The sequence below is a fragment of the Zingiber officinale genome, chromosome 6B (genome assembly GCF_018446385.1).
Source record: "Zingiber officinale cultivar Zhangliang chromosome 6B, Zo_v1.1, whole genome shotgun sequence".
Classification (NCBI taxonomy): Eukaryota; Viridiplantae; Streptophyta; class Magnoliopsida; order Zingiberales; family Zingiberaceae; genus Zingiber; species Zingiber officinale.
Genome location: NC_055996.1, coordinates 137,098,893 through 137,115,119, shown reverse-complemented (window position 1 = coordinate 137,115,119; position 16,227 = coordinate 137,098,893). Strand labels below are relative to the sequence as shown.

Sequence of the window (16,227 nt, the reverse complement as noted above, 5' to 3'; positions counted from 1 at the left end):
AAGAACACTGTAGTACCATTGTACGTAGCATTAAGGCATCTATTGTAGTAATGAACATTTGGATGTTTGCTGAAGGAAAGAATGTCTTCCATAAATATTGTATCATACTATAGCATGGTAGGAGTGAGCATTTGGACGATTGCTCGGGAAAGAATGGTTTAACACCACTGTAGCAATGTTGTAGCTACTATAACAGTGAGCATTTGGTTCCAAAAATACTATAGCACTATTGTAGCAGCGTTGTACATGTAGCATTTTGAGTACTTGGATTGCTCGAGAAATTAGAATGATTTCCCAAATACTATATTAATATTATTATTGTAGTATTATTGTAGCATCTAAAAATATGATTGCTCGAAAGAATATTCTAATGACTCAAGATGCTCGAAAAAATAAATATGGATATCATCAGATGTCTCTCCTTCAAGTTGGACTAAAGAGCGAAGTCAAATAAAATCCGATTAAAAATACTGGATTGAAGAGATTAGCTCGGGGATAAATTTAAATACCATCAAATGTCTCTCCTTTAAGTTAAACTGAAGAGTAAAGTCGAATGAAGTCCGATTATAAATATTGGATTAAATAAGATTAGGATGAGAATAAATCCAGATGCCATTAAAGTTTAAAAGTAAATCGTCAAATCATTGATTGTTATCCTCAATTCTTCAGATTTAGATTAGAGCATGAAATGACAATCAACTTAGATATGTACATAAAAAAACAAAATGTGGATTGCTAGTTTGAATCTCATTACTGTGCCATCTTCAGTTGAGAATAAAGTCAATAGACATTGTAAAGTATGACCTGTGTTTGGTCAAAAGGCATTTACAAACATCATGAAGTATATTTTCTGCAAGATGTACCAAATGGTATTCTAGTCTATAGCAACCCTTCTTGTTTCAACTAAAAATCAGAAGTTCCAAAAATCATGAAGATAATAATAATATGAAGAAGAAGAAGAAAATTCAAGAGGTACCAAAAATCACAAAGATAATAGTATTCTGCAAGATGTACAAAAAAATTAGAAAGATAATAATAAGAAAACCTAAGATATCACTAGAATGCCAAGGATGTCATGCAAATTAGAAGTCCCTCCTTGTCCCGACTAAGGAGAGGAACTCAATTCCTTGATCGGGAGGCTAATAATTTAAAAGTCAAGAAACACTGAAAATCCAACAAAATCTCGATCGAGAATAATAATGAAGTGATGAAGAACAGAGACCATTCTAGTCGAGAAAACTATAAAATCAATTGGCCATAGACAGGGAGAGGAGCTCAATCCCTCAATTGCAGAGGCATATATGAATATCGCATAACATGTTATGATAAAAAAATTGCATTTGCTGGGAATATTGTCGGACATATTAACAAGATGACTAATAAATTAAGAGAATCAATCACGTTGGAAATTTTACCGAGTAGGCTAATAAGATAAGAAAATCAGTCCCGCTGGAGGATTTCATTGAACTGAATAATGTGTCTAGGAATATTACTTAACACATTGATAAAATAAGAAATCTAATTCCACTTGAAGATATGTTAATGATAGCGGAAAATCAAATACTGCAAAGTTAGATAAAATAAGAATTCTAATCCTACTTGGGGGATATTACTAAGAAATCCAAGATGACTATAAATCCAGACCTTCTCAGTAATATTATTGAATTGAATCATGAGACTAGAAAATCAATCCCACTAGGGGATTTCGTTGAAATGAATAATGAGACAATTATAGACTAATATAGCTGTAATGCTGCTATAAAATACTACTAAGCCGCTCATGAACTATTCGAAACTCGATTCGAAAAAAGTTCATTTTGCGCTCGTTTAATGCGACTCGTTAAGATAAATAAATCAAGCTCAAGTTTTACAATATTCGCCTCGTTAGCTCATGAATATGTTCGTTAAGCTTATAAATCATTTTTTAAATAAAAAAATAATAATTTTAATATTAAATTTATAGATTTGACACTTTACTTATAAAATATATAGACAAATATATTAAATTTATTTATTATCATAAAATTATAAAATTTAATATAAATATTATAATTTTCTCTAAATATATAATTTAATATTTAATGAATACTTAAATTTATTTATATTTATTAAGTTTGTTTAAACTCGATAAAAATTCGAAAGTTTGTTTATGTTTAATAAAAGCTCGAATAAATTCGTGAGTCATGAATATATTCGTTAAATAAAGCTCGAGCTCGGTTCAATTATAAACGAGTCAAACTTAAATATTCAAAAATTCAACTTGATTCGGTTCGATTACACCCTATTAGTAACTATATCATAGGTATAAAATTGAAATTAAGTGTGCAAGAAGAATAAAACTTAAGTATTCCGAAAGCTAAATTGGAAGGTCACCTTTTAAAAATTTATAAATTTATAGGAAAAAAAAACAATCCGGATCCGGATCTGCAAATCCGCGTCTCTCAACTGGATCCTAATCGCGCAAGCGATCCGCGACGTTCCACGTGGATTTCCGGAACCACAACACCCAGAGTTGCACCCGGATGGGCCCCACTTTCCTGCCTCGATTCCCTCCCAAATTCCGCGATGACGATCCGAAAATCAAACCCAGGAAAAAGCAAAACGAAGTCACAAGAACAATGAACGATGGTTTAATTAATTAATTATGTGGATAACAACTTAGGAAGTAGGGGAAAGGCAATAAATTCAAAAAAAAAAAAAAGGCAGAAAAAGGGAAAAGCGGAAAGAGAATTTTTTTGCACCGCGATTCATTACTCTTCACGGAAACGTGCTTTTGTTGGCGAACAAGATCACACAGCGCCGCGATGGATCTCGATCTCGATTTCGATCTCGATTCCTGTTCCCAACCGTTCAACCGATCAAACCGTGACTTTATTTTTATTCCTTCTCCCAATCCAATTGTTTGTCTCTCGTTCTTATTATTATTTATCTTTATTGTTTATCTTCTTTGTTGTTTTTATTCGTTTCTCTCATCCATCTCGTCTTTCCCCTCTTCCTCTCCCTCTTTTTTTGATCCTTTTTGCTGTTTTAGTTGTCGTCCTCTCCGGCCAATCTCGCTTCGATTCGTCGATTCGGTTTCGATTTTTCCGTGCGGGGTGTTTTTGATGCTCGGAGAGCCTCGGATCGGCGCTGTTGTTTGAGTTTGATCTGGGTTAGGGTTTGCTTGCTCCGCCGGCGATGGAGTCGGGGGAGGGAGCGGAAGAGGAGCAGTCGCAACTGCAGCCGGCGACGGAGGCGTTGAAGAAATCGGCGCCGGAGGGCGGGGAGAAACCCTCCAAGCGGAAGATGAAGACGCCTTACCAATTGGAGATCCTCGAGAAGACTTACGCTGGTTTGTCGATTTTTCGATCCTTTGTATTAGGGGTTTTGGATTTGAAATTGATCGCAAGTTTTTTTTTTTTTCCTGGGGGATTTTTGTCAGTGGACACGTACCCGACAGAGACAGTGCGGGTCGAGCTGTCGGGGAAGACTGGCCTCTCGGATCGGCAGCTGCAGATGTGGTTCTGTCATCGTAGGCTCAAGGATCGGAAGTTCCCTCCCATGAAGAGGCAACGGAGGGAGGAGGAGCCGCTGCCATCGACTCCACTGCCATCAGTGTTTCCGTCTCAGAACGATAGGCTGTCCTCAAAGTCAGGGGGTGTTGGTTTGAGTTCCAGCCCCTTCAGTGGAGGGCTTGGTATCGATGGGGAGTCAAGGAGGCCAGTTTCTAGGGTAGCTCCAGTTGTGCCTAGGATTGGGGCGGATGTGTCAGCTATAGGAAGGCTCTACTATGATCTGGGGTTTCCACAATCAGCCCCTGCGCAGCCAACCGTGGCGGAAATGAGAATACTTGCATCAGTTGAATCCCAGCTAGGGGAACCACTGAGACAGGATGGGCCAGTTCTTGGAGTAGAGTTTGATCCATTGCCACCTGGTGCTTTTGGCGCGCCAATAGGTAAATAGAACAAAGTTCACATAAAAATCTTATTCATTTTTACATGGTTGAAATGGATAGTTGAGTTTTATATTGTTTATATTGAGTTTTATATTGTCCGTAACTACCGATTGAAACTACCTTGCTAGTCTAAGCATTGGTTGGTCTTCAGATTTAAATTACTGATGATTAGGGCTTTCCTTTTTCTTACCTTTCAACCAAAAATTGCCCTGTAGGTGAAATTGATTTGGTTTGAAAATTTATTTTAGTTGAAATTCTGGCTTGGTCAATATTTATTTATTTTTCTTAGTATGCTTAATGCATCTTCAGTGTTGGGAGAATACATGTGTTGTATAATACAATCAATTCAAAGAAATAAAACCTTTGTTGTAGGAACTAGCCACTGACCAGTCCTCTGGACTGGTGAACTAATGATATTCTGGATAGTTAAGGCTATTGTTGCTTGATAGTTATATGTCCAAGCAACGTGTGCTCCTTATTTGGGCAGGGGATTTTATGTTATTTACTTTTAATACTGTAACTGTCTATAAAATATAAAACTGTATTATTCACACATTGATGCATTTATTCTGTGCATATGTGTTGTTGGTATTTTATACTAATCAATTGATGCAAAAATGTTATAACGCTCATGCCAAGTGCCTCTCATCGCTGGCCCCATGGTGAGATGAAGGGAGGTAAATCAGATCAGCCCCCTAAGTCGGAGGGTTATTTGCGGCAACCATGACTCAAACCCCTTGCCCATTGATGCAAGTCTACCACTTGTGTACCAACTCAACTACACACTTGGGGCGAATTTTATACTAATAAATGTTGCAAAAGGCGATTCGCTTGCCCCAGCACCCCCGCCACCCGCCAAGTATTTTATACTAATCAAGTGGCAAAAGGCGAAATCGCTCGCCCCTAGCGCCCCCGCCGCACCCAACCCCGGGCCATCACGAGGGAGGCAAATCATGACAGTCGAGCAAGCAAGTAGTGGGTGGGGTGAGGTGCACAAAATCCGGGGATTTACTCCCCGACAGCCCCGCGGTTCGACCCCGCGTTCTCAAGTGGCAAACGAACCACTACTTACCAACTCGGATGACCCGTGGGGTCAGGCCTTCACGTAAGGTGGATGTCAATGTACAAAATGAATAAAAGGATATAAAGGGATAAAAGGATACATGGTTGACAAGAAATGGAAGAATTATGTTTATCTATGGTTACATAACAGTTCTGGAATTTGACAGCCTTTGTGCTAGTACAACTATGATTTCGAGTTTCAACTATGGCTGTCAAAATTTTGGTGGTTCTTAAATGGCATATGAATCTATTTGAGTTCAAGGAGTCCTTGCTGATAAAGTGACTTGTTTATGGTGATTCTGCTCTTTAGTATGGAATAGTTAGGTGAACGTTACAAAATATCATATAATGGTGGATCATTTTCCTGGCACCATTTATTTTTTTCTGTTGCTTGCTCTCATACATATCTCTCTTGATTATGCTAATTTCAAATTTTGTCTAGTTCTATTATAAACTCTAGTATATCAACCCTAAGTAGCAACTTCACTCACACTGAGAACACACTGTTTCTGTTTTTTGGTTTGTGTTTTTGGCTTATCATCCTACAGTCTTTAAAATACTGGCAGTGTGTTTTGATGTTGTTGCATATTTGATGCCCCTCATTCATTTTTTACTGCAATTCTGGTCTGCATTTGAGGTTGTTATATGTGGAGTGGTTTTGGCAGTATTGATACCTTCCATTTGCTAGTCCACTGTGTTTTTTTTTAATAATCTGTTGGTTGATTTGCCATTTCTTTTGACATAGTATTGGAAAAGTAGTTAGTGGCTTGCCAAAACATGCCTTATCCAAACTGTTCTCTATTGGCTACAGCCTACATGGATCTTTTTTTTACCTTTGAGTTCTACACACAGTCACAATATATGGAAGGTTATTCAGAAGTATTTATCAATGTGGACAGTTGCATTGTGATTATCCTTTTTCTTTAGCAGTTTAGAATAGTCAATGATTACCCTTTTTTTTTTTTACATCTACATACTTGGTTTCTTTTAGGATCTTTTTTGTGTACATTTTGATTAGGAAAATAATTAAGACCTTGTGGCTGAAACACATCTCACTAGAATGGTTAGGAATTATCATTCCAGCATTACATTCATCTTCTTAACTCTGCTAATTTTGATAGTGTTTTGACTTGCATATACTATATGGGCATATTTATGATACCATTCTTGTTTGTTATCCAAATCTTTCAGCAGAAATGCCGGTGCAACAGAAGCAGCCTATGCATCCTTATGATGACAATATTTTTGAAAGATATGATACCAAGCCAATGAAGGTGTGTGTTTGTTCACTGTTCAGTAGTGGAAGACTTTTTTTGCCCTTTATTATGATCTTACTAGTTTTAGTAGAATGTATGCAGTTTATGTCAGTAAGATTTTAATTTGTTGTTTGTAGATTTAAAATTGCAGTGTATGTCACTATTCGCAGGCAACAACTTTCTTGTCTACTGCTGACCATTTGTTAGCAAGCACATCTTGTGGAAAGAGAAAACTACTAGCTAGTGTTCCTCCTATGGGCCATCCACAGATGGGTCGCAAAGCTCTTCACGAGTATCAATTTCTCCCTGAACAGCCTAGTGTCCCATCAGAGACATATGATAGGGTCTCTCAAACTCACTACTATGACTCAATAGAGGGTTCGAATGTCAAGGTGAAATCTTTACCAAAAAAATTGCATGGAAATGAACAAGAGACACCAAATTATACATTTCAAGGTCAAATATCCAGTGCACATCTTTTGTCTCAGTCAGGAAGGCAGCACAATTTTCCTTCCATTTCAATGGACTCTGATGACCTTCCACACAGTAACACGCTTCCTATTCCTGCAAGTGACAGTCAATTTGGGATGTATCAAATTGCAGGAGAAGAAAACCAATATGTATCCTCTGACCGGAGTGCTCGAGATGATGATTTTTCTAGATTGGAGAGAAAATACAAGGTTCTACAATCTCTTCATCCATGTTCAGTTTCTTAAAACAATAGTTCTGCTACAGTACTTTTATGTATGTAGAGTGATGAAGCAAGGATTACTAAGGAGGTTGAAGCGCATGAGAAAAAGATAAGGAAAGAGCTTGAGAAACAAGACACCTTGAGAAAAAAGGTCCATATTCTTTGTTAAAATTTAGTATTTTTTCGCTCTTTTGCGCTGAAGAAAAAATGATCATTCCTTAGAGAGAGGAGCAAATGCGAAGGGAAATGGAGAGACATAATCGTGAAAGAAGAAAAGAAGAAGAGCGGATGTTGCGTGAAAAATTGCGAGAGGAAGAGAGGCTTCAACGTGAACAAAGACGTGAAAATGAACGCAGGGAGAAATTTTTGCTAAAGGAATCCCAAAGAGTAGGTTCCATAAATTTTGTATGATACCTATCACTCTAGTACTTTGCTAACATCTTTCTGAATAATTTCAGGCTGAGAAATTGAGGCAGAAAGAAGAATTGAGGCATGAGAAGGAAGCAGCAAGACAAAAAGCTGCTACAGAAAGGGCTACTGCCCGCAGACTTGCGAGGGAATATATGGAGCTTATTGAAGATGAGCAGCTAGAGTTAATGGAGATTGCTGCAATGAACAAGGGACTTTCCTCAATATGTAGTCTTGACAGTGATGCTTTGCAACAATTGGATTCATTCAGAAGTATGCTTTTGTCAAGTTATTCAATTTATTTCTAAAATTGAATGGTTCTACTGAGTTGGTTTTGGAGCTCTTGTAACCTTTGTCAGTCTTTGCTGCAGCTATGTTGCAGGCATTCCCACCAAGTTCTGTAAAACTGAGAAGACCTTTTGGCGTTCAACCTTGGGTGGATTCTGATGAAAATATAGCAAACGTTCTTATGGTGCATTTTCTAATCTCACGATATGGGTTTTTGCTTTTATCACTAGGTTTTGATTAGTACCCCAATACCATGCTTGGTTATGCTGCCTTATTGATGTAGATGTTTTATTTTAATTGTTTTAGCATTGTTTATATCATTTATCACCTCAATATGCATGCTTATTGTTCTATCATTGTTTCCATTTAGTCATTGCTCATTGTGAGAGCAATTTCATTTTTGATTAGTACTACATTACCATGTTTTATTTTAATTATTTTAGCATTGTTTATACCATTTATTAGAATTTCTCTTTGATGTGCATGTTTATTGTTTTAGTGTTGTTTCCATTTAGTCCTTTGCCCATTGGGAGAGCAATTTCATTTTTGGTGTCACTGACATATCTGCCATTGTTGGAATTTCAGGTTTGGAAGTTCTTAATTACTTTTGCTGACATATTAGGGCTTTGGCCATTCACTCTGGATGAGTTTGTGCAATCTCTTCATGATTATGTGAGTGCTTATGAACCTTGTCTAATGTCCTGACTATCTATGCTTAAAATTGCTTGTAAAGGTACAATGATATAATATTCAAAGGCCATTTATGATATCATCCTGTTCAGGTATCAGTGTTATTTATCATTGCTCGTTTCTGTGTTACAGATCATCTGTTGAAAAGCGAATTTTGTATACTTAAGGGTCCATTTACTTGGGCGGAAAGACATGAAGGGGAGAGAAAGAATGACAAAATTACATATGGAACTCTATCATTTTCTACATCTTTTGTGTTACTTTCCCTCCTGCTTCATATTTTCCATTCTAGTAAATGGACCCTAAGTCATTTTTTTCTTCTTCTTAAAAATCAATCTTTGGCTGTGGTCTTTTTTGTTTAAAATATCACCATTAGTTTAGTAGATGTATATGAATCATCTATCACAGGTGGTCTCACTGTTGCCTACCTTATATGAAGCTTGGACATTCCTTACATGATAAATAAGATGGTCTTTAAGAACTCAAATTATTTTGAGCTTGCAACTATCTGCACCTTGAAATCTATTATACTGAAGCCACTGAAATTGAAGAACTTTCTTGTGCGACTGTTGGATAATATGGATGTATGATATTACAACCTCAGTGTCTACATTGCTTTAAAGATCACTAGAAGCAGCATCAAATTTATCTAATGCTAATTAATGTATGAAAGATCATTTGAAGCAACTTCAACTTCTACTGTGTTAAATATCTTATATAAAATCCCTACAGGATTCAAGACTTCTGGGAGAAATACATGTTTCCCTTCTTAAATCAATAATCAAGGACATTGATGATGTTGCAAGGCCTCCTGCTATTACGGTCGGTGCTAGTCAGAGTAGTTCTGCTAACCCAGGTGGTGGTCATCCGCAGATAGTTGAGGGGGTGAGTTGCTTAAGTTCCTACTTCCAGGGATGCTTCTTTGTTGTTATGATCTTTTTTGGATTAGCTTGAATTTTCTACTTTCATTTGTTAGGCTTATGCATGGGGCTTCAACATTCGGAGTTGGCAGCGCCACTTAAATTACTTGACGTGGTCTGAGATACTGCGACAATTTGCTTTATCAGCTGGATTTGGGGCACAGTTGAAGAAAAAAAATGTTGAACACGCATATTTCCAGGATGAGAATGAGGTATCTCAGCTGCATAAACTTTTAAAAAAATCTGTATCTACCCAACTCTATTCTTTTCTTTACATAAGTGTATTGAATATAATTTTTATCATTGTTGCTATTTCTACCTCAAGTCACTAGTTAATCTTTTGGCTGCAAGTCATCTTTATTTTTACTTTTTGTATTCCATACAACAAATGGGCATAACAGTGTTATTCTTAGTTTAAAGATAACAGTTGGCTGTGAATGCACCAACAATGGCTCTAAATTACGAATTTGTTAGTAACATGCATATGATCTTACAGTTATTGCCAAGTGAGACACATTCAAACTTCAAGGAGCATGTGTAAATTGTAAAGTTAGTTAATTTTGTCTTGAACAATTTTAGTAAAAATGTTTGCTAGCCATCATCATATGATGTTCAAGCCGGTCTTTTGTTAGTAAAATAGTATTATTTTTCTTTGTTTTTTTCTTCTCTTTTATGCAGCTAATACTAACTCAAGCAATTTGTATTCAGGGTATTGGTGAGAATGTTATTTCTACTTTGCGGAATGGTTCAGCTGTTGAAAATGCTGTTGCTCTAATGCATGAAAGGGGGTACACACATCGGCGAAGACCTCGACATCGGCTGACTCCTGGAACAGTAAAATTTGCTGCTTTTCATGTCCTTTCTCTTGAAGGAAGCAGAGGCTTAACAATACTTGAAGCTGCTGACAAGATTCAGGTATATACCTTCAGTATGACTGTTTTTGTGTTCTTGATTTTTTGAGTGAGTTTTGTCTCATTATCAGAGATCCGGATTGAGAGATCTTACGACGAGCAGGACACCTGAAGCATCAATTGCTGCAGCTTTGTCACGTGACACAAAACTTTTTGAGCGAACTGCTCCTTCAACATATTGTGTGCGGTCAGCCTTTAGAAAAGATCCTGCTGAGGCAGATGCATTGCTATCTGCTGCTCGAGAAAAGATACACATATTTCAAAGTGCACTTTCAGATTCTGAGGAAGCAAAAAAGGATACAGAAGATGTAGATGACGCAGAAAGAGATGATGATTCAGAAGGTGATGCTGGTGATGATCCTGAGGTAGATGATACAGGCATTGATCCTAACTTGGATAAGAATGGTCCATTTAGAAGCGAGCCAAAAGATCCTAGGACATTGAGTTCAGTAGATAAGTTAAAAGGAGTTACAGAAATTGGAGCAACTCCACAAACTAGTATTAGAAATGTTGAAAATGTTTGTTTGAGTCCCTCTTCAGAAAATGCAAAAACAGTAGGTTCTTGTGCCTTTGAGTCTACAAAGACCGATTCAAAGTTTCTTGAAGCAGTTAATGTGAATATGGAGGAGACAGAGATTGATGAAAGCAACTTTGGTGAACCATGGGTTCAAGGCCTGTCAGAAGGTGATTATTCTGAGTTGAGTGTTGAAGAACGCCTAAATGCGCTGGTTGCTTTGGTAGGCGTTGCTATTGAAGGAAACTCAATACAAGTAGTGCTGGAGGTATTAATATTTTTTTTCCTTTTTATTTTCAAATTCTATTTTGTGATGATGTAATTGAATTGAGGTTTCACAGGAACGTTTGGAAGCTGCAACTGCGCTTAAAAAGCAAATGTGGGCAGAAGCACAGCTGGATAAAAGGCGTTTTAGAGAAGAATATTCTAACAGATTACAAGGTACTTTTGGTGAGTACAAGGCTGATATAGCACAAATGAATGGAGCAGGAGAGGGAAGCCAAACTCCACATGGCAATGTGGACAAGGCCAATGATGGCAATTTAGAAGCAATCAACAATGTGGGTTGTATGCCTTTGGGACAAGAGCTTACTAATACAGATGCTCTATCTATTCAGCAATGTGGATATACTGCTGAGAAGTCTCGTTCTCAATTAAAATCATTCATTGGTCATAAGGCAGAGCTACTTTATGTATACCGTTCATTACCCCTAGGTCAAGACCGTAGGCGAAACCGCTACTGGCTATTTTCAACGTCATCATCACCAAATGATCCTGGTTCTGGAAGAATCTTTTTGGAATCAAAAGATGGTCATTGGAGGCTTATCGATTCAGAGGAGGTACTTAATATCCAGCATCTTGTTTAAGCTTCAAATGTTAAACCTACTCTTAAATTACAATATATTGAAATTGATTGACTTGTGTAATACAGTTATTTATTTCCATTTCATCTATTAGCAAAATTACCTATATAAAATTGCATTAGATTGACTAACGTTCATATTTTCCTACCTTGACTGATATTGTAGATAGTTTCCTTGTGAACTGTCAAAACCACAGACCAATTTTTTTATATTTATTATCCCAAAATTTAATGAAACTTTATGGTCTTATCAGTCTGGTCCTTTTATTTTCATCCACATTGTGTGTTTGAAGATTAACCTGAGAATAAAACAATAAAGAGTCTATTTCATTAGTTTGCCTTATCCCTTTCCTAATGGTCTAATTATCTTAAAAAGAGAGCTGATCAGTAATGATATAAATGAACCAGATCTGTGCACCATAATGAGACTATCTGCTAGGTATTCTTATGATAACCACTTAGTTTCCCAAATGAATATTGTGAACTCATTGTTCTTTACTTTTTTTTTCATAACAATCGATAATGATGTATTGTTCTGATTCTAATTACCTTTTCCTGGAAGCAATAAGAAAAAAATTAGACAATTATTATGAATAGATTTTGAAGTTATGATTTGGTTCATTGTTTTTTGTCTCGTGTTCTGGTATAATGATTGATTTACAGATGTTTGTTTTGTTGAAACTAACATGTGGAGTGAATTCGTATATATTATTGAATTTCAACAAAACAAATTTTGAAATGCTATAAATTAATTAGCCTTGGCGCAACGGTAAAGTTGTTGCTATGTGACCAAAAGGTCACGGGTTCAAATCCTAAAAATAGCATCTTGCAAAAAGCAGGATAAGACTGCATACAATGGATTCTTTCCCGGGACCTCGCATGGTGGGAGCTTCGTGCACTGGGCTGCTTATAAATTAATTTCTTTGATTTGTTCCTCTGATCTTGTCTAGTCCGGCCTACTCTACCACATCATTATGTTCTTCATCATACACAGATTTCGGTCACCAGCCTTGGTGATATGGTCTCTTTTTGAATGTCTGAAAATCTCTCTATTGTTGCTGTGAAAAATTTATTGCTGGAAGATCAACTTATTTCTCTTTTGATCATCACTTCAGCTCAGTAATGCATCTGTATAGGACAATCTTGGATGAGCTTGTTCCATATACCTTTTCTTTCACTGATAAGAATTCTTCGTCAATGCATTCATTTATCTTAATGAACTTTCACCATAATCCAATGAACCTTTTGCTGTTTGTATCACTCCCTGTTTGAAGAACTCTGTAAAAACAAAAAGAATGTAGATTAGAACCAGCCAAATTCTGCAAAGCACCTGTTTGAAATTAAACTGCTGAGAATTTATTCCATTTTACTTTCTATCAATAGGCCTTTGATACACTTGTAGCTGCTCTAGACACTCGGGGGATTAGGGAATCACATTTACACTCAATGCTGCAAAGAATAGAGATAATATACAAAGAGGCAATAAAGAGGAGAAAGAATGCTATCAATTCAACTAAGTCATTTGAAGATCATGCTAAACCAAGGGCCTCCAGAATGATGTCAAGTTCAGACTGTAGCATGGAAATTGACAGTCCTAGTAGTACTCTTTGCAGACTTACTCCTGATGACTCAAAGAACTCAACATCTCTCAAAATTGAACTTGGTAGTAATCAATTAGAGAAAAATTGTGCTCTTGTCAGATATCAAGGTTTTTTAAACTGGATGTGGAAGGAATGCTATGATTCACGTATATTGTGTGCTATGAAATATGGGAAGAAGAGATGTCCTGAGTTGCTTCATAGTTGCGGTTGTTGTTACCAGTCTTTCTTAGCTGAAGAAAGGCATTGTTCTTCTTGCCACAAGACATCTAAGACCTTCCAAAACTCTGATGCACTTTTTTCAGAGCACGTGGTTCTGTGTGAACAGAAAAGAAAGTTAGACACTGACTGGAAATTCCAATTCTCTGATTCTACTCTTCCAATGGCTATCAGATTGCTGAAGGCACTGCTATCCATGATTGAGGTGGGCAATGTTTTAGAATCCTAAATCTATTCACTGTTCCAAAATTTTATTTGCTTATCAGTTTGAATTTTGATATGTAATTTTGTTAACTTCAGGCAGCAATTCCAGCTGAAGCACTTCAAACTTTTTGGACGGACAGTTATAGGAAATCTTGGGCTGTGAAATTGCACTCTTCGGCATCTGCTGAGGAGCTGTTGCAGGTTTTAACTCGTGCAATGTCATTCACCACATAATTGAATTTTTTAATATATTTTAAAACTAAAATTGGTTATAGCGTTTGTTTTTATTTTATTTTATGTAAAAGTCTTTTATACCAATTCTTTTATTTATTTAGAGTTAGGTTTCGAGTTACCTTTTCACTAATTTTTGAGAGATAATGAATAAAGGATAATCTGGTGCAATGTGGAGTTCTAAGGAAGGATCGGATCACATTGAGTCTATTGTACACAATTTTACCTTGCAGAGGCGCTTTCTGCGATTCAAACCCTTAACCACTAGATCACATAACAATAACTTTACCGTTGCACCGTACCAAGGCTCCCCTCCTATATTATATTTTGCATTTTTTTCTATATTATATTTGCAAGTATATTCTTATCGGAATAATTACTAGCATGAAGGTGCTAGTTTGACAAAGGATTAGTAGTACATTACCTGTACCAAATTATTTATTTATTTTCTTTTGTCAAGTGATGAATGGAGTAGTTAACTAAACTGCCAGCTATATCACTACAGTTCCAGCTTAATTCTATTGTAACTATCATAGTAATGATAGAAATATTCTGTAAAATCGTGTCATTTCCCCCCTTTTCATGAGAGCTCGCTCACCTAGGGCATTTTCTTTATTGAAAATTATATTTGTTGCTTGGAATGTCATTTGGTCCTTCTGCTTGATATAAGGGCTGGGTGTCATATTTTTTTAGCATACAATCCTTCTTAGAAAGCGTTAGCTGTTGGATACAGTGTAGTGAATTGACCAACTGAACCAAAACTCGTGTGAAGAGAGTCACAACTTATCAATATATGTTGTGGTTGCAGGTTCTGGCATTGTTGGAGCATGCAGTAAAACCCCATTTTCTTTCGTCTCTGAGTTCTAGTCAAGGAGTTGCCTCAACCATCTCTGCTCAATCAGGAGCTGTGCCAGTACTACCATGGATGCCTAATACTTCAGCAGCAGTGGCTTTAAGGCTGTTAGATCTTGATTGTTCAATTTCTTATATGCTGAACCAGAAGCTAGAGTCTCGAAAGGAAAATGAAGGATATCATATTGTAAGTCTTATATTTCTTCTATTACGTATCGATGTCAGAATGAAATTATCAACTAGGTTCCTATATTTATATGTTGAAATCCAGTCTAATGTTTCTATTTTTCTTCAGAGGCTTCCATCACACTCTGCTGTCGTTAACATGCAAGAGGTAGATCCTATGGGAACCCCTGAACAAGTTGATTACCTCACTGGGTGGTTGGATTCAGGAAGTCAACAGAGGGGTCGAGGACAGGGCAGTCGTGGGCGAGGACGGGGAAGTCGTGGCCGAGGGAGAGGGCTAAGTGTTGGTTCAAGCTCTTCCAGAGCCATTTTTATGGCTGAAAATGGTCTTTTCAAGAAGGCCACAAGAAAATTCACCAGAAGAGGAAGAACACGTGGACGCGGTGGGCGTAGGCGTGGATGTCGAACTGTCGGCCCTAGGCAAAGATCTGATGGCAGAGTACCCACAATTGATAAAAGGTCAATTTTGGGCAGCTCGATCCCCGCAACTAGCAGCTCCAAACAGCTGATTGTGGATTCCCCACAGAGCTCAGGTGGAGAAGAGTGGGGCATACCACAAGTTAGAAAACCATACGTCGAAGATGACAACATTAGTAGAGGCTCTGAATCCAATGATAATGGTCAAGCTTCAGGGGATGATTATTATGATCAGGCAGCTGACTCTCCTGGAGTGTATGACTATGGCAAGTCCATAGGATTAACTGAAGATGGATCGGAGGAGGATAGTGAAGATATGGAGATGGATGAAGATGTTGAAGAAGATGACTTGGATGGCAGAAGTCATGACTTGGATGCTTACATGGACGATGATGTTGATGATTTGCAAGATAATCCTGATGACGGAGAGGATGGTGAGGGAAACAGGGACGAGGGGGCGACTTCATATTCATCACAGTACAGTGATTAACATTGGGACAATCATTTAATCTGGCCGGATGCAGTCTAGGTCACCGTCGTTACGATGATGAACCCATTAAGGTCTCGATTCCACAAATCCGCCAATGTTTATGCTTCCTCATTAGGCCCTGACTCAGTGAAAGAATCAAATCTGCAGCGAGCCAGTAATTTATTCCTGAGATCCAGCAGTGCTAATGTCGAAGAAGATGACTTTCTTCATATAGTATTTTTGCAATTTTCTTTTTCTGTTTTGCCTTCTTTCCTTTTTTTTTTTTAACTGTTCTTACTTGGAAGCTTTGCAGCTATGTTGCAAATTTAAGTTGCCGTCTCCCTGGCCAATAGAGGGCGAAGAGGGAGATAAGAGCAAACGGATTGTTTCCTACCCTTTTTTTATTTTGTACAAATCTCCTTCCGCCCATGTTAATCAATTTGTATTATGTATTTCATCATTGTCCATTTTCTTTTTGTGGTGGTTGTTTGGTTCTTATTGGAAGCCGAATGCAA

General features: G+C 37.3%; 1 protein-coding gene across 2 annotated transcripts; it reads left to right on the top strand.

Annotated features, from left to right (window-relative positions):
• The first annotated feature begins 2,695 nt into the window (after positions 1 to 2,695).
• Positions 2,696 to 16,172, top strand: LOC121989826 (homeobox-DDT domain protein RLT2-like). 2 transcript variants are annotated; one of them, XM_042544107.1, is made up of 18 exons: positions 2,696 to 3,331; positions 3,422 to 3,934; positions 6,191 to 6,270; positions 6,423 to 6,932; positions 7,005 to 7,094; positions 7,166 to 7,330; positions 7,402 to 7,624; positions 7,723 to 7,823; positions 8,225 to 8,311; positions 9,062 to 9,214; positions 9,306 to 9,461; positions 9,958 to 10,164; positions 10,232 to 10,942; positions 11,016 to 11,513; positions 12,920 to 13,558; positions 13,654 to 13,758; positions 14,597 to 14,827; positions 14,936 to 16,172. In XM_042544107.1, the coding sequence occupies exons 1-18, from the start codon at positions 3,178 to 3,180 to the stop codon at positions 15,731 to 15,733; spliced, it is 5,421 nt and encodes a 1,806-aa protein (XP_042400041.1). In that variant the 5' UTR covers positions 2,696 to 3,177; the 3' UTR covers positions 15,734 to 16,172. The 2 variants fall into 2 exon arrangements, with proteins under 2 accessions (XP_042400041.1, XP_042400040.1); XM_042544106.1 differs by having other exon boundaries at positions 6,188 to 6,270.
• The last annotated feature ends 55 nt before the right edge of the window (positions 16,173 to 16,227 follow it).